The sequence below is a fragment of the Enoplosus armatus genome, chromosome 7, assembly GCF_043641665.1.
Source record: "Enoplosus armatus isolate fEnoArm2 chromosome 7, fEnoArm2.hap1, whole genome shotgun sequence".
NCBI classification, from domain to species: domain Eukaryota; kingdom Metazoa; phylum Chordata; class Actinopteri; order Centrarchiformes; family Enoplosidae; genus Enoplosus; species Enoplosus armatus.
This window is the reverse complement of record NC_092186.1, coordinates 14,110,376-14,135,322: the sequence shown is the minus strand read 5'-3', so window position 1 is coordinate 14,135,322 and position 24,947 is coordinate 14,110,376. Positions and strand designations below refer to the sequence as shown.

The 24,947-nt window shown below is 40.1% G+C and overlaps 1 protein-coding gene across 1 annotated transcript in view; it reads left to right on the top strand.

Annotated features, from left to right (window-relative positions):
• The first annotated feature begins 14,773 nt into the window (after positions 1 to 14,773).
• The window catches only part of LOC139287346 (voltage-dependent R-type calcium channel subunit alpha-1E), a 76,686-nt gene continuing 66,512 nt past the window's right edge, over positions 14,774 to 24,947 (top strand). The window contains exon 1 of the mRNA XM_070908328.1: positions 14,774 to 15,303. Within this exon, the coding sequence (XP_070764429.1) occupies positions 14,774 to 15,303 (530 nt within the window). The remainder of the gene's footprint in view (positions 15,304 to 24,947) is intronic.

The following is a 24,947-nucleotide window of genomic DNA, read 5'->3' as shown; positions in this document are numbered from 1 at the left end:
CGGTCATTGTTTTGCACTCATATTTAACACCCCTTGAGTCATAAGGACTTCTTCGTGTCTTATATTCATAACAATCACGTGACACCGCCCATAGGTAGTCACGTCAGGCCGAGAGAGCAAACAGGAAGAAGACTAAATTCATCTCTGCTTCTACATCAACAGAATTTCTTAGTAACAACCTTACGGCATTAACATATGGCCGTACACTGATGACCGTGATTATAAACTCAAACTTACAGTGCAGATCGTGTGAATTAAATTACGTTTAATAAACAAGACTACAGACAGTATACGGTGTCTTTCCCGTTATCTGAATCCATATGGGACTGAATCCAAAACGTATGGTAGGAGAGCCAAAAGCGGTTAACATTATACACCGTAAAACTGTATGCAAAGTTAGTAAATCCATACAAGGAAATAACGTTGTCAAGTCGTCATCTTGACCATCGAGATAAGCTGACGTTGGCAACTTTTGGCAAAAGTTGTGACTTGAACTGAAAAGTGCACGTGCCAGCATTAAACGAAACACTTCTCTGTTCGAAGCTAATTTAACGTTAGTAATTAACGTATGTAGGACAAACGTATTACCGATATTAGCCTCCGTAACCAGGCTTAATTTAAGTTAACACCTAAATCTACAAACGGCAAGCTAGACCCAAGACTTTAGTACTGTATACTGGTCATGTACGGCTCTCATAGTGAACCCAGTCAATTCAAATATTTAGAGCCCATAAAGTTCATAAACGAAAGTATATTTAAATTGTAAACTCGTCGGAGGGAAGGTGAACCCATCAGCAACCTATCAGGACAAGAAAAGACTATGTCGGAGGAGCGTTAAAGTGACAAAAACACAATTTCCCCGATGGAGTGAAGGTGATTTCCATTATAGCAAATACAACCAGTGTAAAATCCAAGATGGCGCATACTTTCTTCTTCGCTAACTGACTACAGCGCTGCTCAGCAGTAGTGGCTCGATGCTGCCACCTACGGGTGAACGCTACATTACAAAAACACTCATGCAGGGACATACACTGTTGCAATGTAGCTTCTGACCACTAACGTCACTACTGTGCAAAAGGCTGCATAGCAGCATCCATGCCGTTGGGCGAGGAAGAAATAATGTGCCATCTTTGACTTAACATGGTAGTATTGACGTTAACTTTAATCACCCTCATTCAATCGTAGCAAGTCGTGTTTTCATTAAGTTATATCCACCTGGTATCGCCGTTTTGTCGCCTGATAGGTCGCGGAGAAGTTCACCTTCCATTCAGTGACTTCATATTTTGAATATTATTTTGTCAAACATCGAGAGCCTGAAATAGGTCGGTTCACACTGATAGTACATCGGGACCTGTAGAAGGGCAATACAAACGCCAGCTATTGATGTCTACGACAGCGCTGTTATTATTGAATATAATAAGCATAAACAATACTAAATGAAACAGTAAGTAATGGCCATCTAACCGTCACGCCACAGTCGAGATATAACCTGTGTCACAACTACGACTTAAACACCATGCCCAGGAATTACTGGCCAGTGCCATCGGACAACACAATCCATTACTTTCGGGTGTGAACCAACAATCAGTCTACTACTGTTTTTTTAAAAAAACGTAATTATTATTAAAACAACACCAACTTTTCGACAACTAGGATTGGCTTTCTATTACAATCGTTGTGCGTCCAAAAATTATGTCTATAACACACTCTAACATCTGACTTAAAGATGACTTATTTCGAAATGTCTTTGGTCCGGGGAATAGTCGGAGCCGCCAACTCGAGAGAGTTAATGTTAACGCTAGCTGACAGGAGAATCATGAATCTACTTTGCGAAACACCTATTTGAAAAGACATAACATATACCTTTAGAAAAACGAGCCAACGTGTCTAGATGTCCATATTCATGCTGACGTCCTTGTGATAAGAAAATCCTAACTTCTCCGGACTTCTTCAGTTTCGTTCAGCTGTCTGTTTGCTAACGTTAGCCAGCTAACGTTAGCAAACCAATGTTAGCTAGCAGTTGTGCCAACTAAGCTAGCAACTTTTTCCAGCCGCAAGCACCCATTGTTGTGGTATCAGGGTTTCTCAAGGCAACCAGATATCCAGGTCTTCTGTGAGATTCCTAGAAGGAAATGTCGCTACCCGCCGCTGAGGTTGCCTTTCCCGGGTTACTATGTTGATGTTTCTCAACGGCGAAACTGGAGTATCCAAGACGAGTAGGTAACTGAGACCGAAATATCGCGAGAGTTGGGCCACGTCAAACGCTTGGAAAGCCCCACCCCCACAAGCACACACACACACACACACACACACACACACACACACACTATAAAAATCAAAAAATAAAAACATAAGAATCATACTAATAATAATTTATTAGCCGAATAAAAACGCAATTGTACTTTTCGACAGTTTCTGTAGTGTATATTGACCATCAGATTGTGGTAGCCTTAATTGATAAAAATTTAATTTTAAAATACACAATTGTTAATTAATTTAGTTATATGAGATGTATTTGCAGCAAAAATTACTGTAGAAAAGTGTCCCACTTTAGAACAATTATTTTTATGATATTATAATTATTATTAGTAGTATTTATTTCTATAACAAGTTATAGTGTGTATTTTTGAAGAAGTGTCCCACTTTGACTGAACCCACTTTGCTTCACTTATTGGCATATTTGCCGTAGGACTACACTATTTTTTCCATATAGTAGATGTAAAGTAGCCTAATTTTTTTCTCAATAACTATATTTATTCAGCAAATTCCTCATCAGGAATTAAATAGTGTGACGATAAACAGAATCAAATAATTAGGCAAAGAATGCATTTATACAAAAGAAAATAGAAAGATAAAAAACAACAACTATATGTCAGTAAATAATTATAATAGAATATATTAGAAATGTTAAAGCAGGGCTTAACTGAAAAAGCATTGATTAGTCAGACTGTAAATACATGCAGCCTATGGTGAGGGCAGACAAAGCAGTGGTTGCTTTATTTCAATACAATTTCTATGCGTTTACTGCCACCCAGCGGCCTTCATGTGTATCACACACAGAGACAGCCAAACTGCCGCATCACATCACCTTGAACTCATTAAAAAAATGACCTTAGTCCATTAACCCCGAGTCCAGTTAATTTGAGTAATTTTTCATCACAAGATATTGCTTCAATTTTTTTCATTCCACTGATTTTTATTGTGGGTCGAGTTAGGATCCTCTTTTATTGGTCCCTATGGCAACAAATGGAGTGCACGTTCTAAAAATGGTCGAAATAGTTTGATGATAGGATGTGTGCTCACTGTTAACAGGTGAGTCATAAATATATAAACTGCAGTCCCGCCTGTCATGACCATGGAGCCAGAGATTCAGGCTGCTTGTTTGACCATGCAGAAGGCAACAGGTATGTTACCTGTACTGGTGCTGTTTATGAGCAGCCTCGAGCTTAATATTCAATTGGAAATAAGCAAATAGTTGCAAGAAATTTCATTAAGATTTCAAATATGCCACATAATAGCGGCTTTAATTAAATTTTTGTGTCTTGTCAATAAAAGCTCTTGTAACAGGCAATTGCTCTAATCCCCCCGACTACCGCTGGCTACCCCCCCCCCCCCCCCCTCTCTCTCTCTCTCTCTCTCTCTCTCTCTCTCTCTCTCTCTCTCTCTCAGTACCGGCAGGGGGGATAGTAGCTACGGCGGACGTGGTCGCCTGTGCTGCCACATTTTCATTTTCTGGGGAAAGGTGAACGAAATGGAAAGTAGTTCTCTCTTTTTAGGTAAGAAAATTTATATTTTTAAACAGGTGTCGATTAAAAACGTGCGACTGTAGGCTACTGACTTTATCGTCAGTCCGACAACTAAAGCTTTTTGACAGAGGCTCCGTTTGTTTTTGTGCCACCCAGAGGAACAGGGTGCAGAAATCCATAACGAGGAGTCTTCCTTCAGTCTTCACTGATAATACTGACCAGTGAAATAGAAAAGGGCAGGGCTGTGAAGCGTTTATGTGAGTTGAAACACAACAGCCTGTAGTTTTGCTGACAAAAAAAAAATCGTTTTTTGATACTACAATTTATTTTTTTTAATTCCATGTTATATGTTACTTTTTGCCTTTAAGATTAGACTCCTCTGTCTAGGAGACTGCAGAGGCCAGATGCATGTTTGTTTTTCTAAGTGTTTGGTCCTGACAGGAAGCTGTTTCAACTCCACTCACCTTGGCTTGTTGCACACTTCATTAGCCTACAAAACATGACCAAATTAGTAATGTGCAAAGACTAGTGCAACAGGGTAAAACAGGAGACTGAGTCATTAGAGTCACAAGGATACAAGAAGATTCAAATCTTCATATTCAGAGTGTTGCTCAGACTGACAGAGCAGGTGTCAGTCTAAGGGCCACATGGAAGCAGATTTGAATTAGGTTATGCCAATTACAAAGTGGTCCTAGACCAGATAATGGAAGAAAAAAAATCAAGCTCCCCAGCTTCATCTCAGAGGTTGGGGAAGGCTGAGATCATTACCTCAAGGAGAAAGGAATTAATTAAAGATGAGAAAATCGAGACTACATTTGCTGCAGTGAATTGAAAGGAAGTTTGTATCTGACAAGTGGTTGACGAAGGTTTAAAATGCCATGATTTGCTTGTATCATCCATCTGTCATCTTGGCTGTTTGTCTCTGCCCTTGTGTTTCTATGACCTGGGACTTTATTAAATGTTATATGGTATTTTACTATCTTCTTGAAAAATGAACCCTCATTAAGTCCTGTAGTGGTGTATTTAGATAAACTAATCCATCAGAAGGAGCATAACAGCCTGTTTTCTCAAGTCATGGGAGTCTGACAATAAAGGAAGAGACAGTTTGAATAATCAGTGTTTGTGTTGTAGATGGCAGGCTGCTGGAGGCAAACGCTGTGTCGCCAGCCGACTTTTTTTCCCCTGTAGTGGAGCCCTAAAAGTGCAGACATGCAATTTCCTGCGATACCCAGTTACTGCTCAGTGGTTCAATAGGCAGTGTGATCAGCTTTGTGCTAGAATTGATCAAATGATCTTCTTTTGAATGGTGGACCATTGCTTGGATCAATCCTGCTTCTCTGGAGTGTCTTGTTAATTATTTCATCACATTAACATTTGTCACTTACCACCCTCAATCTAGTTTGGCTATATTTTCCTGTCATTGTCTTTGGTTAATCTTTTTTTGTCAAGTGTTCTGATTGTCCTGAGTGAATAACACCACTCTCCTTGGAAGGAGTGCAAATTGGTTTTCATGGTGTATAAATTAGTGCCGCTATTCAGCATAACACTGAACCTGCCTGTACCTCTTGAACTGAAACAAGCTGCATGTTCGTTAAACCACCTACAATACATATTCAAAATACTGAATAATTATGATTCATCATTTACAAAGATGATTAATAATATATTTCATAGCCTCAAGATGTACATTAAATTCGGTCTTTCTGTTAAACTCTCGGCAAATAAATATGCAAGTGAAAAATTTCTATAATCTAACGTACTGAAGACTAACAAATCCTTTAGTGAATTAATAACACCAGAGATGAGGGTGCTCTAAAATGCCTAATGTGTAATCATCGGTTGAAGTGGACCTTAGATGCTGACTGATAACACTCCACCAAATAAATGAGACACATACTTGTTTTATCAACCTGCTGCTTACAGTCTGTCAGGGGTCTGGTGACTGTAAACTAGCGACCTGTAGCTTTTCATCCTACCACTCGCACACTTTGCTTCAGCTTAACTATGTGCTACACTGATGTGGTTTGTTTCTGTGCATACATGTTTCAGAAACTGAACCAGTTTACAGGTAAAGATTTCATCACAGTGATTTCATTTCATCACACTGTCCACAATGTTTGTAGTGGCTTCCCCTTGAGCCTCACATTGGATCTGAGTAATGAATGCTACAGATACGTATTCGCAGCTTTTCACAGTTAGGTGTGCAACAACCAAGATTAACATATACTGTACTGACGTATTTCTTTAATCTCAGAGGAGGTGATATCAGTGTTCTATGTTGTTTCCCCTCAGCCTTGTGGATTAATTCGACAAAGATTGAAATGTCAGTGGCCATGTGTTCCCCTGTGTAAAACTGAGTGCACAGCAATAATGTGTATGTACAAGATATTCTCCATAATATCATATATTTAAGGGTGGAATGCTGTAATGTAATTGTGCAGACATTATGTACTAAAAGCCTTTTTTATGATTTTATGCTCTGACAATTCCTTTCCACAGAATTCAATTACATCTGTGGTATGATCCCATTAAACTGAATCATTTGTTATTTATATCAATATATTATTCAATTTACCCAGCACTGAAGTGAGGCTGACTGTTGAACTGAAAAACATAAATGCAACAAAAATCATCAAAATGTGCAGTGAGGCATATTTAGCAGCTGCAGAGTTGGACAGCAACACCTGCCTGTGATGCAAACCTTTTAAATATCTCTTTAAATAAGACTAAATAACACTTTTTAGAGCTAACTCAGAACAGCACTAAGTATACTTTACTTTGTGTAATGGTTGAAAGTATGTATACACCATGTATAGTGTAACAGGTAAATGCAGTATATGAGGCATGTCTCACAGTGCAACCTAGGCAGCCATCTGTTCAAATCATTATGCAGTTCAGTGGCCCTACATTATTGTATACCAGGTCATTTTACAAGACTTGGGGCATTCGGGTTTTCTCATCGTGGTCCTACTGACAAAGATTATGATATGCTTTGCTAAACAATTTCAAGAGTGTTTTCACAAACACTAGGTTGAAGTAAAAAATGGCTCTTGGCCTCCTTGTTCAGCAAACATCTCAACATCATTGAAACTTTATGTGACATTCGCGTGTGGGACATTGGAGTGTGCAGTAAATGTTCACCTCCTTGTTCGCCCAAAGCTATTTCAACACAGAGTTCAGGAGCTGGAAAACAAACAAAAACAAATGATTGATGCTTTTTTGATGGCAGTGGTTTTACCTTGCTCTGTACTGGGTACTAAATATTTCTATTTGTGTTATTTTGTTGTATTTCTTCTACAACATTCTCAAATATGTTTAAGTATAAATGTCTCATAGCACAAGGCTGAGGAAATGCATCATATTCCACCCTATGACAGTTCCTTACCTTCCAGCCCTTCCCCATGAGGCTACTTTATCTTCCGATGATTGGACCATGACTGTGTGGTGGTCCTATTAGTAGTGTTGATCATTACTGATCTGATGTGTCAGTGGTGTTGTGTAATGGTCTTTCTTGGAAGGTCATCGCAGCAGTAGGATCCCTTTGAGAAGCCTCTTTTTCATCGTCTGATGGCTACGTGTCATGGCAAAAAGACAAAAAGCCTGACTGCCTTATAAATTTTTGAAGAAAATGAGCACAAAGCAAAATGAAGAGTCATTGTTAGTTTTTCTGATGAAACGGGTGTGTCTCTCTCAGCAGCTGCCAACTTTATCAAACTCATAAATACCATGAATTCAAAGTTATACTATGTTGTTTGATAATGTTCCTTATTAGGTCCAATAGCAAGCAAAATATAAGAGATTACCCTATATGTTCACTGTCAAATGTCTGTAACTCAGCCTTCCAACTAACTGATCTACTTAAGCTGAGGTCAGTTCAGTGTTTATGGCACAATACTTACATAATGATAATATGAAACTTTAATAAACCCTGCAGGGAAATTGGGTTGTTGTTGTTGTGGCAGAATAACATATCTTATTGGAAGGATACAGCATAGAATCATGGAAGAAAAATAAGATTAAAGTAAATGGATGAAAGGAAGGGCAAATACAGTATAGTATTTGCATTAACACATCTACAGAAGGTGTTACATCTGCATAGAAAATGTGTAGGTTGTGTTAATGTCTATGCCATTATTTTTTTCCAGATACACAGGAGATGAAGTCATAATATAGAGACAACAATAGAAGCAGAGGGACGTGGCTGTGGGTGGAATAGACTGCTGGCGAGGTGCAGTGGAAAAGTTTTGTTGGTTTAGTTATTGTCCTTGTATCCATCACTGGCTATTATGGCTGTGGGGGTTACCTTTTTGCAAATACTGGAAAAAGGAGTGCATCAATTTCAAATCAAGTTTTGGATCAGAGGTAGAGTAGCTAAATGAGATTGTATTTGATAGTCAGAGAGGATAACTCAAATAAGTAGAGTTCAGGGGTGGACATGATGCTATTTCCTTGTTATCTTGACATTTTTAATAACGCTAGCAGCATGGCTCTAGAGATGGCAATGTCGGACTCTAGATCTGTAAACCACCTTGGTCCTGACTGAAATATCTTCAGTTTTGTTAGGCTTTTCCTCAAGCACCACAAAGAGTTTTACGGTTGTGGCTTTGAGTAAAATGTCTTGACAACTGTTGGATGGATTGCCATTAAATTTGATACAGACATTTATGTCCCCAATAAATTGTAATAACCTTGGTGAGTTCTCAATCAATTTAGCATTGTACTCCTCATTCAACATTGTTGGACTCATGATAGACCATTGAAAAAAAAAAGTATCAAAATTGATGCAGCAGAACCAGAGATAAAACCTAGGACCACTATTACCCACAATGCAAGTCGAGCACCAACAGTTTGGTCGGAGATTCAGGCTCACTTCTTTCTAACTGATTTTAAACTTGTAGTCTTCAGCCCAATTGCGTTCACTCAAGTGAAAACACGTTTGGCAATTTATCAGACTTTGGCCAGCTCTCTCTGGAGCCACAAAATACCTGTGAAGAGACAGAAACAGAGCTGATGTGTGAGATCTGGGGAGTTCCCCTTTAGATATTCACCTAGTGCCATCATCAAGTCAAACCTGTCCAATACTTGTATTTATGGCCAAATACCTGCAAAATGAATGACAGTGATGATGAGCGTGGTAAACATTATACCTGCATCAGTGGCATGTGTCACTGTGACCATGTTAGCATGCTGACGATAGCATTTACCTTGATGGTCCATCCAGAAAAGTTTAATATACATTTTCCTATCACACTCTATACTTTTGCATAATTGCTGACTGCTCCACAGTGTGTAATAGGAAGTTATAAATTCAGTATGGAGATGTTGGCACTGCCTAATGTACATAATACAGAAGGGTAATGTGCAGTGGCTGCATTGTGAGAGAGTCTCTGCTCAAAGTTCGATGCTAGCTGTGCTGGAGAAGATTAGACCTCAGAGGAGAGGATACTTACACATTCATATACTGTATGTCTCAAGGCTACTACAGTATTTATTTATTTAAAATGTATTTAACCAGCAAAAAGCCTTATAGAGATTAAAACTGTCCTGGCCAACACAGGCAGCAGCAGTGTTAATGTCCCTTACTCTTGCATGAGCTGTCAATTCAATTCAGTTGGTCTTTGTTCTCTGTTTGCCCATGGCAAACAAAACAGTAAGATAATCCGCAGCATACAGTCTGACCAAAAATGGAATGGAATGAAATCGAATACTATAACTTCGACACACTTGAGTCGTGTGTGTACAGAATATTGTTCTGTGCCCTCTGTTTCCATTGCATTATAAAATTCAAACTCTAGATGCATCACACTAGCACAGAAAAGATTTCTTATAGTTGATTAAACCTTTCTTTGTAATATCTGTTTTAACTTGCCATCTTATTGACATATTCTTCCATTTGCCTGTATGATGAAGAAGCACATTAAGAAAATAATAGGAAATATTATTGGCCTGCAACTTAGCCATCACCAGGTGAGATTTTTGTGATTGAAGTCGACTGAAATGATAAGATTTCCTGTAGGGTTTCATTTCAAGGAACTGCATTTCCTTGATTGCCCTTTTGGACTCTTTAAGCTGTCCTCAATATTTCTTAACATTGCAGTTGAATCTCCTGCACCTTGCTACAAACATGATGGCTATTTTCAGCTGGCTCAAATTTTACACCTGATTTCCTTTCAAACGCATCGCCCATTAGAGTAGGTTCAGTTGACATAACACTTCCTGACACATGTTTGGCCGTTCACCAGGTTGACATCCAGGTTGATGGGAGGATGTGGTGAAATATGATGTGTAATCAGGCAGTTGTGTGGGCCGTTGGGGGCAGCAGGTGTGAGAAGGTTCCTTGCCTGCCTGAGGCTCTCCTTCACTCCTCATTAGTAACCCTGCAGACACCTGGCTGTCCAACAAAGAGCGAAAAACAACTTGGCCCCTCTAATAGTGTGATTCAGTTTTTCATCAAAGGGTCAAATTCTCTTGCCTGCGTTCATCTGACCTAAGTGACTGGAAAGTCACCACACAGCTGTGAGTAACACATTAGATGTGCAATTTCAGATAATGGCAGTCTGAAAGCTCAGTGACTTAGGCTAATCAACAACCAACCTCTTAAAAGCTAATTATGAGAAGAAAACCTCAGTCAACTGTCTTGGCAGTATGGTTTTGATAATTGTGTGGAGCAACCGCAGTGGAGTGCAGAGGAAGCAGCTGAGCCTTGATGTTTCAGTCTATGCATTACAGTGTGGGTGTTTTTTTAGAGCTCTGTGATGAAGGTCTGTCGTTGGACTGGTGGTATTGGTCTGGCTGTACTAATGGTTTTGATAATGGTGGAACAAGGAACGAGTGGAATAAAACAGATTTTCTATAAAATGTCAGCCTTTATCTTTGTCTATTGATACAATACAATACTTCATCCTCATTTCTACTTCTTCATGACAATATTAAAAGAACAGTTTTGGAAAATACTGTATGCTTACTCGTTTTCTTGCCTTGAGTTAGATGAGAAGATTGATACCATGTCTGTACGATAACTATGAAGTGAGCGCCAACAGCCGGTTAGCTTAGCATGCCTCTGTCCAAGGGTAACAAAATACACCTATCAGCACCTCTAAAGCTCACTAATTAACACATTGCATCTCATTTGTGTTCAGAGGTGCTGGTAGGAAGGACTTTTGTTACCTTTGGACAGAGACAGGCCACCTGTTCCCTGTCTTTATGCTAAGCTAAGCTTACCGGCTGTTGAGACTCGCTTTATATTTCACGGATAGACATAAGAGTGATATCGACCTTCTCATTTAATTCTCAGCAAGAAAAACATGTATTTCCCTATAAATGTTTAATTCCTTGTATCTGAACAGATTATAGACTGTGAAGATAAAAGACATCATATAAGGGATTGTTTCGAGTATTTGTATCTGCTTTTTTTTTTAATCTCACTATCAGTCTCACTAGCAGATGGTAGATGACCATAAACAAGTCACTTAAGTGCCTCAGCACTGAATACACTTTAGGCTACATATGGTAGGTGTATGTAAACACAGTCTAAATGGCTTTTATGTAAATACACCGTAGATGACCCAAGTGCACTTGTTGTTTGCTGATAAGAACTGGAATGACTAAAAGAGCAGCCTTGTGCTTGTGGCAACAATGTCTGTGTCCATTTGAGTAGTTTTCATCCTCCGGAAGAGGCCTATTTGTTATTCAACCTTGTACTAACCATATTTGTCTAAAAAATACTACCTCTACCTTTCAAGTCTGGCAATGGTTTTGGTGTTAAAATGTTTGTACCAGCCTTTTCTTTCTACTTATCATGAACATGGCACCTTTCCAAGTCAATTTATTTAGTCTTTTTTGTATTTTCCTGTTCATGCAACTGGCACTTTTTGGGCAGTATCAAACCCAGATCCAAGTGTCTGTTCTCAAACATCCCTATATATCATCTAATCGTGTTGGCATTCCTGTTCAGCCAGATTGAAAACATAATTTGCAAAATGGATTCAGTAAGCACCGGATCAATGGAAGTTCCCCTGCCATTTGTCAGACAGAGCTCCTCCTGCCAGGAACCACACAATGGGCAATTGTATGTACAAATACATATATATTCATATATATATTTCACTTGCCTTCTCTGAATGAGTCTCACTCTATCTACATAATTTTGGAGCACTCAGTAAAGCTAGAGAGGGAAGGAAGAGGGAAAGACTGGTGTTTTCCAGGTGTTTTCTATCTCTGTTGGAGTCTCAGCTCATATTCATTAAGCAGCTACAATAAAAGCCATGTTACTACTTGTAGTCCCATTGCTCTCTAGTTTCCAGCATTGTCATTACACACCATTAACCCCCCCCCCCTCCCAGAGAGTGGGGAATTTAAGGTTTCAGAAGTAATGGGTATGCTCAATCAGAAACTATAGAAACATCCATCACTTGTTGTTTCCCTTAAAAAGAAAGCATTCCAATCAATAAGGACCATAAGTGCAGTAATTTGATATTAGTTCTTTTTTCCCCATGTAGCGGATATATGTCCAGTTGCAGTGGCCATGAATGTGTTCTTCAACTATTCAAATGAGATTTGTCAGAGAGGTAGAGTTGTGGTCCTCCTACAACACTGTGGTTTAACAACAACGCTGGCAGAGGTGTAAATTTGCTTCATCTAGGCAATGAACCTGTAGCATGCTGTGTGACTGTCTCATTGTTTGTCTCTAATTATTATTAATTAAATTACCTGGTAAAATAGTTGGAAGAAGCATTGAAGTATAACATTTCCCTACTAAGTGAGATTTGGATTAACTTAATTGCATCTCCTTTCCCAATTTCTTTTATACTAATTAGGATGTTTTGGCAATCATAAATTTGCAATTTAAACTAAAAAGATATTTTTGCAGCTAAAGTAAGTAAATGAGGTAGATTTCTTTTTTTAATTTTGCTCAGGCTGTAAAGCATCGACATTTTATTACCTCATAAAGTTGTTGTGAATATGCTAGCTGACAGTGGCTTATTTACACATACAGCAGAAACAAAGTTAGCATTCATTTGGAGTTGTGCTTTTGGTTACCTGACAAATGTAAGTGTCAGTTTTTGTTTCTATTAACTACTGAGAGACATTTTTGGCTCTTTAGCTAATGCTAGCTGCTAAATGCTCCACTATGTTGACCAGCTAGCCGCTAACTTTGTCTGTCTGATGTTAATTTGTTTTACCCTAAAAATGTATGTCACTTTCTGCCTCATACATTGAATTAGTTTATTTGCTGGTTTATTTGTGTTCCCTTCCCTTCAACAAAGTCCAAGGAAATAACTCTCCCATATCAACTTTTTTTCTGCTGCTTCTCCCCTATGCTTCTAGTTATTCCTGAGGCTTTTTCCTTCTCAGTACACACAAGATGTTAGCAAATCAAGCAGGGTGTTGCTTCAGTTTGTGCAAAAAATGTGGAGGCGTTAGTGGAGACCTCTTGAAATCAAGGAGGTGTGCCTTTCTTGCACAAGTGATACCATCCGCATCATCAACTCAAGAGGGTCTCTGATCATTAGTATCTCATTCATAGCTGTCTGCCCACTTATTGACAGTCTAATTAATGGCTCTCGGGGCGCTTAAGCAGTCTGATGGATTTTAAGCTGATGCTCAAGACAGTTGAATAGCTTTCATCTTATCTTCTCTGTACAACCACACAGTATCCACTTTTTACTGCTCAATATCTTCACAACTTCTTTACTGTAGAACCATTTCTCTCAGAGGGACTGTAAAACCATAAATCTATCATTCGGCTAACTGAAATGGTAAGGGCTCCATAAAGCTAGAGCAGGAGCTGCAGCAATGCGGAGGCTTTTGCAGTATGTCAGGCAATAAGATGTACTGTGTGCATGTCTTGCTTAGCACATACCCAAAACCAGACTAGTCCTCAATGTTCCCACTAGATAAAGAAGAGGATGGGTTGATGAAATTACTCTCCTTTCTTCCCTTTTATTAATTGCACCATTAAGCACAGCACTGACAGTATTATATGATTATTTGTTTTGATGGCTGTGTTACAACTTCTCTAATTGGTTCTGATGCTCAGAGGTAATGTTTTAAACTAACTGAAAACAGTGAGAGCTGTGAGAGTGATAGCTATTGGCAAATTGCCCTGAAGGGTGAGCTGAACAAATTCATACTTATAGAGAAGCTGGATCTCTTCAGGCTTTTGACTGATGTAGCTATAATCCACCACCCAAGCATGAACTGGCATGAGTGTCGATGAGGAACGGTGTTGCTACATAAAGTCTCCAGGGGTGTAACGCAAAGCTACTATTTGTATCTGTTAGTTTCACAGAAATATCTGTATTTGCATCTGTATACTGATCTACTGCACAGTAAGTGAGTGAAAGTGAAATTACTACCAAATTTTCTGTGTTCAGTTGTTTTCTTCTGCCATTTACACCCCTTACTGGGAATCCACATTAAAAGTGAGACGTGAGTGATGTGTAAGCGCTGTGTGAGTGTTTGGTCCGTCAATCCACACCAACTTCGACCTCTGTTGGGCCGTCTCTGTCCTCAGAACCAGCTGTACTATCAGCAGCAGCTGACGAGTTGAGAGCACAGCGGCTGGCCAAAATGTCTTCACCAGGCTGACTGACAACAGAATTTTAGAGAATTTTTTTGGACAAAAATAGTTTTCATGTAGGCGCCACAGGAAGAAAACAGAATTGTTTTTATGTAATGATAAATTGATTTTATTCTACAATGAAACCAGACAGCTCATAGCGACATATAAACAGCGGGAGATTTGTGGGATAGTTGTCTTCACTAAGCGTAATAAAACACATCTTTACGCAGTCTAAACTGAGTTGAAATGAAAGCTGTACCACTGCATAACCTGTGTTAAAGTTAAGTTACAGTCAATAAAAGACTCAAACAAATGAACTGTTTTATGAATCTTTGATGTCAGTTAAGGTTTGTGCATTAATATTATCTGTTTCCCACCTTTTCTTTCCCTGTATGTCATTTCCTCTCTGTACCCCCTTTCCCTCCTGTAGCACTATGCTGAGATCCCGGGCAGCCTTCCCACCATGCTGGAACTGGGCTCCTGTTCGGTCAGCTCTCAGTCTCTGACAGGGGACCACAATGCTTTGGGGCTACGTAGAACCCCAGCGGGGCCGGAGTGTCCAGTGGTTGGTCTGGGCATGGGGGCGATGTGTGGTAGCAGCACCCCCAGGCACCACATCCTTCCCTCGTCCCCAGTGGACTGTGAGAACTGGCAGAAGCATCGTGCAGGACTGGCCGGAGGGTCGAGCCTGTTTTCTGAGTCCCGCTCCCTCCTGGAGCCCCAAAGTCTCTCAACCAGCTATGACACCCTCTACCTCCCACACATGTCTGGCCACGCTGCCTCTCTACACCCAAACCGTCTCGGCCTGTCTCTTGATGTGGCCTCGACTTTTGAAGTTGGAGGGGGAATGCTTGGGGTGGATGGAGATTTGGCGGTCAGTCCCAATGTGATCAAGAGACGTCGGGGCGGCCTGATCGAGCAGAGGGACATTGTCAAAGCCCACCAGGCTCACAAGATTCAAAGCACACCACAGGCACGACGCAAGGAGTGGGAGTGAGTATGATGCTGATATAAATACAGAACCCTGCTAAATTATCCTGAGTTTTATCCTAAGTGTAATCTATATCACCAAAGCATAGAGTTCAGATCTACTTTCCTAGAAACAGACCACAGCAACACAGCCTTGATGATAAAGAAAAAGTCTCAGTAAAAGAACATTTCAAACTAGTGTTCACACATGCCTTCAGATTTCTCTCTTTAGGGTACAATTAGAAAAGAAGATGCAAGAAATACAAGAACATTTTCACATGTTTTCTCGTTACCATGTCAAACACACAAAGAAATACAGTGTTGACAGGAGTTACACTTGTAAAGATGGTGAAAAATATTCAGTACATGGGTTTGTGTATGGTCACAGCATTGTTCAGTGGGTATGACTGCAAGTTCAAAGGAATAGTTTGACATTTTGGGAAATACGCTTATTCGCTTTCTGGCTGAGAGTTAGGTTTGATGAGCGAGACCATTCTCATGTCTGTATTCAGTCAGCAGCCAGTTAGCTTAGCTCAGCATAAAGACTGGAAACGGGGGAAACAGCTAGCCTGGCTCTGTCAAACAAAAACAAATCCACCTACTAGCATCTCTAAACATTACTAATTAGCACATCTAGTTTCTTTAACCCGCGCCAAAACCACAGTTTAAGAATAGAAATTCGCCCTTTTGCGTTTTATCTGCTGGACTATTGGTCTTGGCTGCGAGGCGTTGCCAGGCAACCAGCGGAGATCCCAGGAAGTTACTGCTCCCAGCCAAATAGTCAATAGCCCTAACAGCAAATTGTAATTTTCACATTTGAGTTTTTGTATGGATTAAACAAACAAAATAAAACGTGTTAATTAGTGAGCTTTAAATGTTCCAGTCTTTTTGTTAAGCTAAGCTGACTGGCTGCTTGCTGCAGTTTCATATTTACCGCACAGACATGAGAGTGGTATTGATCTTCTCATCTAACTCTCCGTCAGAAAGCAAAATGTCAAAACTAGTGTGACCCAGACTTTTGCTGTAGGTGTGCATCCTGCTGTGGAATGGAGAAAATAGTGTCTCGATCTAAGTGATTAACAGTCTCATTTCAGCACTAGCACTCGTCTAATGCTCATTCAATCATTATAAGCATACTGTATATTTGTGGGTATTGTGTGTGTGTGTGTGTGTGTTTACTGTATGCTCATTCACATGCTCCTGCCAAGTGCATGTGTTTGAATGTTTAAGTGCCCGTGCGTGTATGTATTTGCTGGTTTCCTGCCCCGCGGCGCTGTGGAATTTCGAGCTGATTATAGCGGTGATGCCTCCCTCTGTTTCCCTGCTGAAGCTGGGGCTTCACCTCTAGTGGCGTTGGCACCCTCTGTGCCCCCCCCCTCCTCCTTCCTCACCACAGGTACAGGATGCCACATCGCATGCTGAGCTATGTAACTAAAGAGACAGAGGCTTGGCAGAGAGAAAATGGGAGAGGAGGTGGGAGGTGGAGAGGAGATTGATGACGTACAATGAATGCAGGGGAAGAGATGAGGAGGGAAGAGACAAAACGTGAATGAGAAATAAGAGGGGTCATTTGCAGAATGAATACTTTTCCTGCTTTAATTTGCATTTGATATTTAAGTCCATGTAACAGTAGTATTATACTGGATCACCAGGCCTGTAGAGATGCTCTGTCATGGACGAGATAACTATTCTCTGCCCTGCCTAATACAATTATTACAATACTACATGACAAATCTACACTTCTGCTGCTGAGAGGACAATGACCAGAGTGAGTTACAACCATGAACATCCACCTCTCAGGGCCACTTAGCAGCAAACCCACAGCCACCTGACAGGAGGATGGAAAATAAGATGTTGCACCTGAGCCAATGTGTGCACCTGCTTTTATTTTTCCAAGGGAATTAGTCTCATTTCAGACCGAGCCAGAGCAATATGTTGTGAAAAAGAAAGCTTATGTGAGTTTTTGCCCAGCTATCAGCTGAGCTCATGCTTGGTGTTATTACTCAGTCCATCACTCAATTTGTCCCTTGGCTCACTTTAATCTGTAGCAAGATATCGCCACAACTGCTGGCCAGATTGCCATGACATTTTCGAAGGATATTTATGGTCCTGAGTTAACTATTTCCAAAATTGTAGTAAACCCCCTGACTTGTCATATAGCACCACTATCATGTTAAAATTTGCCCTTGATCCATACTTTTATTCATGACAAGGTATCTTGAAAGCTAATGGCCACATTGCCATGAAATGTGCTGAGGACATTCATGACACTCAGAAGACAAATCTTAATTGATTCCTCGATGTTTTCTCAAGTGTCATCATCAGGCCAAACTTCCCAGAATGCCATGAAAAAATGCTTTGGGCCAAATGATGTGTTGTACACAAGATAATTACTGGTTAGCGTTCCATGAAATTTGTTGTGGATATTCATGTTCCCCAGAGGATGAACTTTCTTGACTTTAGTAACCCGGTGATCTTTACTCTTGCACCTCACTCACATTAACGTTTCTACTTTCACACTGCATGCTCTGTAGTCTAATTGCCATAACCTTTGCTGAGTGTATTCATACTCCCCAGAGGAAGAAGCGATTTGAGTCTGGTGTTTCCATGACCTGTTCTGTGGTGCTATTCTGATGTCAGACATTTTAAACCCCTCTGTTGGTTTTCTCTAAGAATAACAAAACCATCAGTGCATTGTTTCCTTCTGAACTCTTTGTATTATGGAAAGTAAAGCAATGCAACCTCTATGGGCCACTGCATTTTCTTTAGTCTTGTATTTTTTTCGGTGGGGATCTTCTGAAAGATTCACATGTCACATACCACTTGAAAGACATGTTGAAACAGCAAATGCTGCTTTGTAAATGAAGCAATTAAGCCTCCAATACTGGTGTCTTGTTCTGTTTTTAGCAGATTGTGTCTGTATTTGCAGATGCATGCATGTGTGTGTATGTGTGTACATTTGTAGCATTTGACACATGGTGGTCTGGATAAAGATATCCCTTCGAAGTGCTTGATGAAATAACAGTACTTAGAGTAGCCGTTAATGACAGTAATCAGACTGAATCAATCAGGCATTTCAGCGGCATCAGGAGTCGATGTGGGTCACAAATAGAGGAGAGCACTAAAAATGTTTTGGTCTCTGTTTGACCATGGTGCTGTTTGTGTAATGTGTGTGGGTTGCCATTTGTGGGAAATGAGGAAAAGGTAGCATAGAGAGAAAGAAAGAATGCCATGCCAAAATGCCATGATTTTTGTGGTTGAGCCAGCGCATCAACTGGAAATGTTCTTGATGTTTTGTGCACAATCTAATTCACATTCACAAGATTTAGCCTGACAAACAGAATTTTGGTATGGCCACTAGAATAAAAAAGACAGCCCTACAGCGTAAATTTTTAACACAAAACTGGTGAGCCTGGTTACAATTCCTGGTGTTGTGGCATAATTATTCAGACCCTCGGCATCGGAAGTCCCATTTCCAGAATGGTCTCACTGAAGTCAAGAGACGCAGTAAAAGAAGAGCTGCTGGCTGTGTGGAAGTAGTGGTTAATTTGAACGTTGCAAGCCAGAGATTCAAGGCAGTTAGAGTTGTTAAATGAATGGAAGCATATGCTCAATCCATGAGTCATTAAACTGAACTTAGAAATCCAAGCCAGAGCAGACTTCTGAAAGAGTGGCAAGACTATCTAGCCTAAACACAAGGCCAGTTTCCAAGTGGCAGCACTTTGAATGAAGCTCTACCTCAGGATGATTTTTAATGTATTCTGAGAACAACTTTTCATTTTGAGACTGTGGACTTTGTGTGTGTAGTGGGAGTAGACCTAATGCGGAGTCTTGAATTGATTTGCTTTGATTTGCTTTCTTCTGGGTCCAATGTCACACCTGCATTTATATGTTTGTCATCTTTTGCTCTGAATAGCTCCCTCTGTCTGAGGGCTCTTACACACTCCTCAGCTCCACATTTACAGTAAAGCGTTGCAGGATGAATGAGACTGAAGTGGCTGAGTGCAGTGATGATACAATGGCGGCTCTCCACGATCTCTGGACGATTCAATTGGACAGTAATTACTAAGCATCTTTGCGGTGATTTCCAAAAAAGAATAAATGGCACTTTGTTTTTCTCCCCTTCACAAGGGTAAACATGTAAACATCTGCAATCATCTGTTCAGGTTCCTGTTTAAGAAAAGCATTGGAAAAGGTACAAGATGAGTAAACTCAGATTGTATATGCCAGTGTCAGTGTACTTTGACAATGTAGAATGTGAGACCAAAAGAATAAAATGATTTCTGCTTCATTAGAAGTTTGTTTACCTTTGCCAACTTGGAACCAGCTAGAGGGCCATCATTAAAACATTTTCAATATGGACCTTTTCCAAAGAAATCATTAGCAGTGCAGGGCAAAAACAGCTGACTCCTACCAGTTAAAGCAGGAACTACTCCGTTGTGTATTTTTATGGCCTACTGTCTGTTCATCTGTGTGTTGTTGTAGTTCCTTGGCTGCCATGTCGACTGGCAACACACACACACACACACACACACACACACAGTATATATAAATCTGCAAACTGAAGACATATTGAGGAATGTCACATCAACAATTCATGTAATACCTCACAGGTGATGTATTCTGTAAATGCTGCAGGCCTCAGTGGTTACAGATGAAAGATGAAGACACCAGCACATCATAACTGCTGTAGCCACTGTGTGTGTGTGTGTGTGTGTGTGTGTGTGTGTGTGTGTGTGTGTGTGTGTGTGTGTGTGTGTGTGTGTGTGTGTGTGTGTGTGTGTGTGTGTGTGTGTGTGTGTGTGTGTGTGCACGCATGTATGTATGAAAATGTATATCTTTGTGTGTGCATTGTGATATCAGTGGTTATCTGTACAGGGCTGTGTGTCTCATCCATGTTGGTTCTATTCTCGGCAGGGGTGTTTACAGACTTGGAAACACTATGTGTGATCCTCATTTCCTCTGATCACAGCCTGATTGGGCACACTGGCTATGCCGCTGGCCATCCATAAGGGTCCGCCCAACTTCAGTGCTCATAGCTGCAGTTGGAAAATTGCCTGTTTACTGTAGTGTCAGTGTTTCATTCTTTACACACCAAACACAAGCCTCATTATTTATCCACCGGTACAAAGAACAGGGAGATTCTGTGGTTTTTGGTTCAGGGTTCTTGTTTTAGTTGAAGTCGGCATGAAGCACTGCATGTAGCAAAGCTCAAACCAAATGACTTTGCTTTTAACCATGCCATCACCATAGCTCTGGGAATACCTATGTCAGTCCAATACTTTGGTCCTGACTGAAATATCTCAACAACTGTTGTTTGGCATGAAATTTTATACAGGCATTCGGTGATCCCCTGACTTTTCCGTTAGTGCCACCATGAGATTGACATTTGTGGTTTTGTGTGAAATGTCTTGGCAACTATTTAATGGATTGCCATATAATTTGGTACAGATATTCATATCCTCCTCAGGATGAATTGTAATCACTTTGGTGATCCTTTAATTTTTCATCTAGCACCATCATCAGCTATTTTCATTTGTCCAATACTTTGGTTTATGACCAAATACTTCAGCCTCAGTTGTACTTTGTTTTTCAGAAATTCACCACTGTGTCTAAGTACAGCCTCACAGAGCTGCTAGCCATCTGCCGGCTCTTGTCAGTCTTGTTAGAAAGATGCTGCATTCAACATTTCATGAAAACATTTGAGTCAAAGTAATTTTGTCATAAACCTGGTAAGATACTTGTGGATATTCAGCACGAGCATGTCTGTACAGTGCAGAATATGCATTAATATTACATGTTTCCAGCTAGTTCGTAAATGATCAAAGGTTCTTCAAGAACGTTTTTTAGCCAATGCAGACTTGACGGTTGTAGAAAAGCTATCACTTTGTGTCCTCTTCCTCTGGAAAGATTGTTGTTATTTTCAAAGTAACAGTCGAAGAAAAAATATCTGCACAGTAGATTGCATGGATCAACCTTGCAATTTGTTGCTTTCATGTCTGTCCATCTTTGATAAAAGTGTTTTGTGAAGCTGCACCACAGAGTGGAGAGGAAATAATCTAGTCAGGGAAACAGCACCACCACCTCTGGTTTCAATCTGTCTGCTTCTCTCAGTGTTTGTCTGCCCACAAAGCATTAGCTTTGAAAGAGCGTCTGCACTCTGCTGCTCTCGGGGAGCCTCACACATCGGTTTATTCTCAACCTGTTGAGCAGCGAGTCAGACGGATATTCAGGAGGAAAGACAGAGATTTACAAAGTCTGTGGATTAGTCAACTGGCAAGTCTGCCAGCAGCTCATTCACACTTTCTTTATTCACATTTGTCTCTGGAAAACTGAGAGAGTGTGTGTTTGATGTTCCAAACAGAGGCATAATTGGACAGCAAGGTATGCAGTCTGAATGTCATGAAAACCTATTTTCTCATTTATACCTGTTTCACAAGGTTTGCTCAAGGGCCTCGGCTGCACTCTTATATTATGTTATATTTGGTTTCATTTCACTCTTCTTCATCGTTCTTAGAGCTACAGTTACTCACTTAAGCTCAATTTCAGGTCAATGGACGATTTCTAAAAAGGTCATCGCTGGCAGCTTTGCTTCTTCCATCGATGTTTTACTACTGAAGGTTTGACATTTTATTAGGCCTGACCCTTTCTAATTTCATCAGTACACAACTGAGAGAGAATCTGTCTCTCCCTGTCTCCTTCTCCTTCATTATTGTCTCCCTGTCAGTGTCAGACAGACACCTAGCTCAGTGTAAATGTCAGAGCTGTTTGTCATAAGTGAATTATTAATGATGACACGCTGAAAAACCATTTTCACAAAACCACGTGTCTGTCAAACAATATGCAGAATGGAGAAGGCGGCATTATTGAGAGAGAATATTTGTGTCGAGGGAAAAGTGAAGAAATGTTTGCTCAATCACACACTATAATACTGTTTTCATTTAATTCAAGCTGGCATATTTGTTTTATGACAAGGACGTATTTGTTTGTGCTGCGTGTAGGGCGGAGAGTTTCTCATTAAGTGATAAGATAATATACTGCTGCAGTCATTCTCACACTCACCCTCCCTATTTTGTTTCTCTCTCTCTGTCTCTCTCTCTCTCTCTCTCTCTCTCTCTCTCTCTCTGTCTGTCTTCCTGTGTTTGGATGGCAAAATGTTGCAAACTGACACTGTTGATGACCATCACAGAGATGGAGAGAGATCATGAGTTACCGAGATGTGTGATCTGTCAGTAGATGATGGTGTCTGAGTTTGACTAAATGTTGCTCTGGGGTGTAAAATGAAGACAGTGAAGGAATGGGAAAAGAGTTTTGGACTGCAGCAAAGAGGAAAGAGACAGATACAGGGGGAAGTGGTAATTTTTGTGTGTGTGTGTGTGTGTGACCTCACGTTGATCTCTCATTTGCAGTTTGTAGAAAGCCCCTGATTGATAAATTAATATTTTATTTCTCTAGTTATTGCATAGTCATTGTTCTCTGTGGTTTTGATAATTAAAGGCCCTGCAAAGATTGATAACATTTAATCATTTGTAATGTAGTTAGTGGCTTTAGTGATGCATATTACATTATTGCATATGTCCCTGATTCGACTCTGTCTGGAGACCTTTGTCCCCATGTACCTGTCAATCCCTATTGTCACTATCAATAATAAATAATAAAGATAATAATAAAAATGCCAAAATATTATCTGAAAAAACAAGAGTAAGAGTCTACAGCCACCCTAGTGGCTCTCTGAGGGTACACACACATTCAGCAGTGCTTTGAGCTAAATGCTAACGTCACCATGCCAACAGTGACAAAGCTAACATGCCGATGAGGCTGATGGGATTGTCATTCGTTTTGCAGGTATTTAGTCATAAATCTAAGTATTGGAAGAAATAAAATGTTGACCGGATGATGGTGTGAGATGAAAAGTTATGAAAGTGATTACAGTTCATCCAGAGGGGGACATGAATGCCAAATCTCATGGCCGTCCATCCAACAGTCAAGACATTTACTCAAAACCACATATGTCAACCTCATGGTGGTGCCAGAGTCAGGGGATCACCAAAGTCAATAGGATTCATCATCTGGGAAACATGGATATGTCTCCCAAATTTCACGACAATCCTCCGATAGTGGTTGAGATATTTCAGTCTGGACCAAAACCAAAGTGGTGGACCACCAGACGAATGTTAGTCCAGAGCTCAACACCCTCACATGGCCTATATTTTGGCTCAACACAGAGGATCATCAGCATGCCCTCATTCCCCATTCTTTCAGTATTACTGCCGTAAATATTACTACCATGCATCTTTTGGCTCATGGCCTGCTTTACTGACACCAGCTACGTCTCCTCAGGGAGCTCTCTATGAAATATGGCCTCCGGTCCTCCCATTCAACACAACATGATGCCGGCATACTCTCTCATTTACTATTGCACATTCACATTCACACGGACACACACCAAACACACACACGTAGTGCAGCTGTGAGTCGGAGTCCAAATGCACATGGTTTGCAGGCACTTGCGTTGATCAACATTTATTATGTCTTTAATAATTAAAGACCATAGCTGATAACTCACTTGCTGCAAGCAATATCTTGAAGTAATGTTTCAGGCTCTGTGTGGGATGGACTTTGATGTCATTTTACGTCTGTTTTTAAGTAAGTGGGTACACTCTGAGAAGTGTAGCTGTCTTAACTGTAATTCTGGAAAATAAAACAGAAAGCTGCCTGAGGAGCATAAGACACTTAATTAAGAAATCCATCATTTCATCAAGTCAATAAAATCATGTTAGATAATAATTGATTGATAACTTGATTTACTTGCTCTTTGCCTCGCAGAATGTTTTATTTGCTGGAGAGATCAATTTTTTTCTGAGCAGCTTGTTTGCTTTACAGGCTGTGCTAGAAAAAGCAGCACTTTGTGTTGTGTGTTTGTGACCTCCCACACTGGCCTGTGATATGAAACCATTTAGCACAGGAAAAAAAGTGACCTGTCAACCTGTTCCACCAGTGTGTACGCATGCACACAGGCAAATAAAACACTCATGTGTAATGATGTTTGGCTAGAGAAGTGACACCTCTAACCCCCCCCCCCCTCGCTTTTTTAAAAATAGGAACAGGCTATCAATAAACACGAGGAAGGAAGTGATTTGGGTCCTGAATGTACCAGGTTATAAATAAGAAATCAAACCAATTAATTTCTTCCAGAATCATTTATTTGTATTGAAAAAATGATTCATGTTCCATGTATGTAAAAAAAAAAAAATCCTTTAGATTTAATTATATATATTATAAATGTAATAATACCTTTGTGGCAGGATTTAGTTTGAATATATACTCTGAAATGTGATAACATGTGCTTCTTTCTATTGTGCCTACAAGGTTTTAGAACAAAGATTTCTTTATTGTACTTTAATAGCTGTGTGTGTGTGTGTGTGTATGTGTGTGTGTGTATGTGTGTTTATGTGTTGTTGTCATACATGCTGAAACTAGCCAAGCTGTCATGTGCTTCTTTGGACATTAAAGACACGTTGAGGGGGATGAATATGCGCCCCGTCATAGACCTTGAATTCACTCCCATCCGTTTATTCAAAGCTTCAGATTTAAATATCAAAGATGATTGTGCTGTGCTCTGAGAGTTCAATGCTGTTAGCTTACTGGAGCAAATAATACCTTTGTAG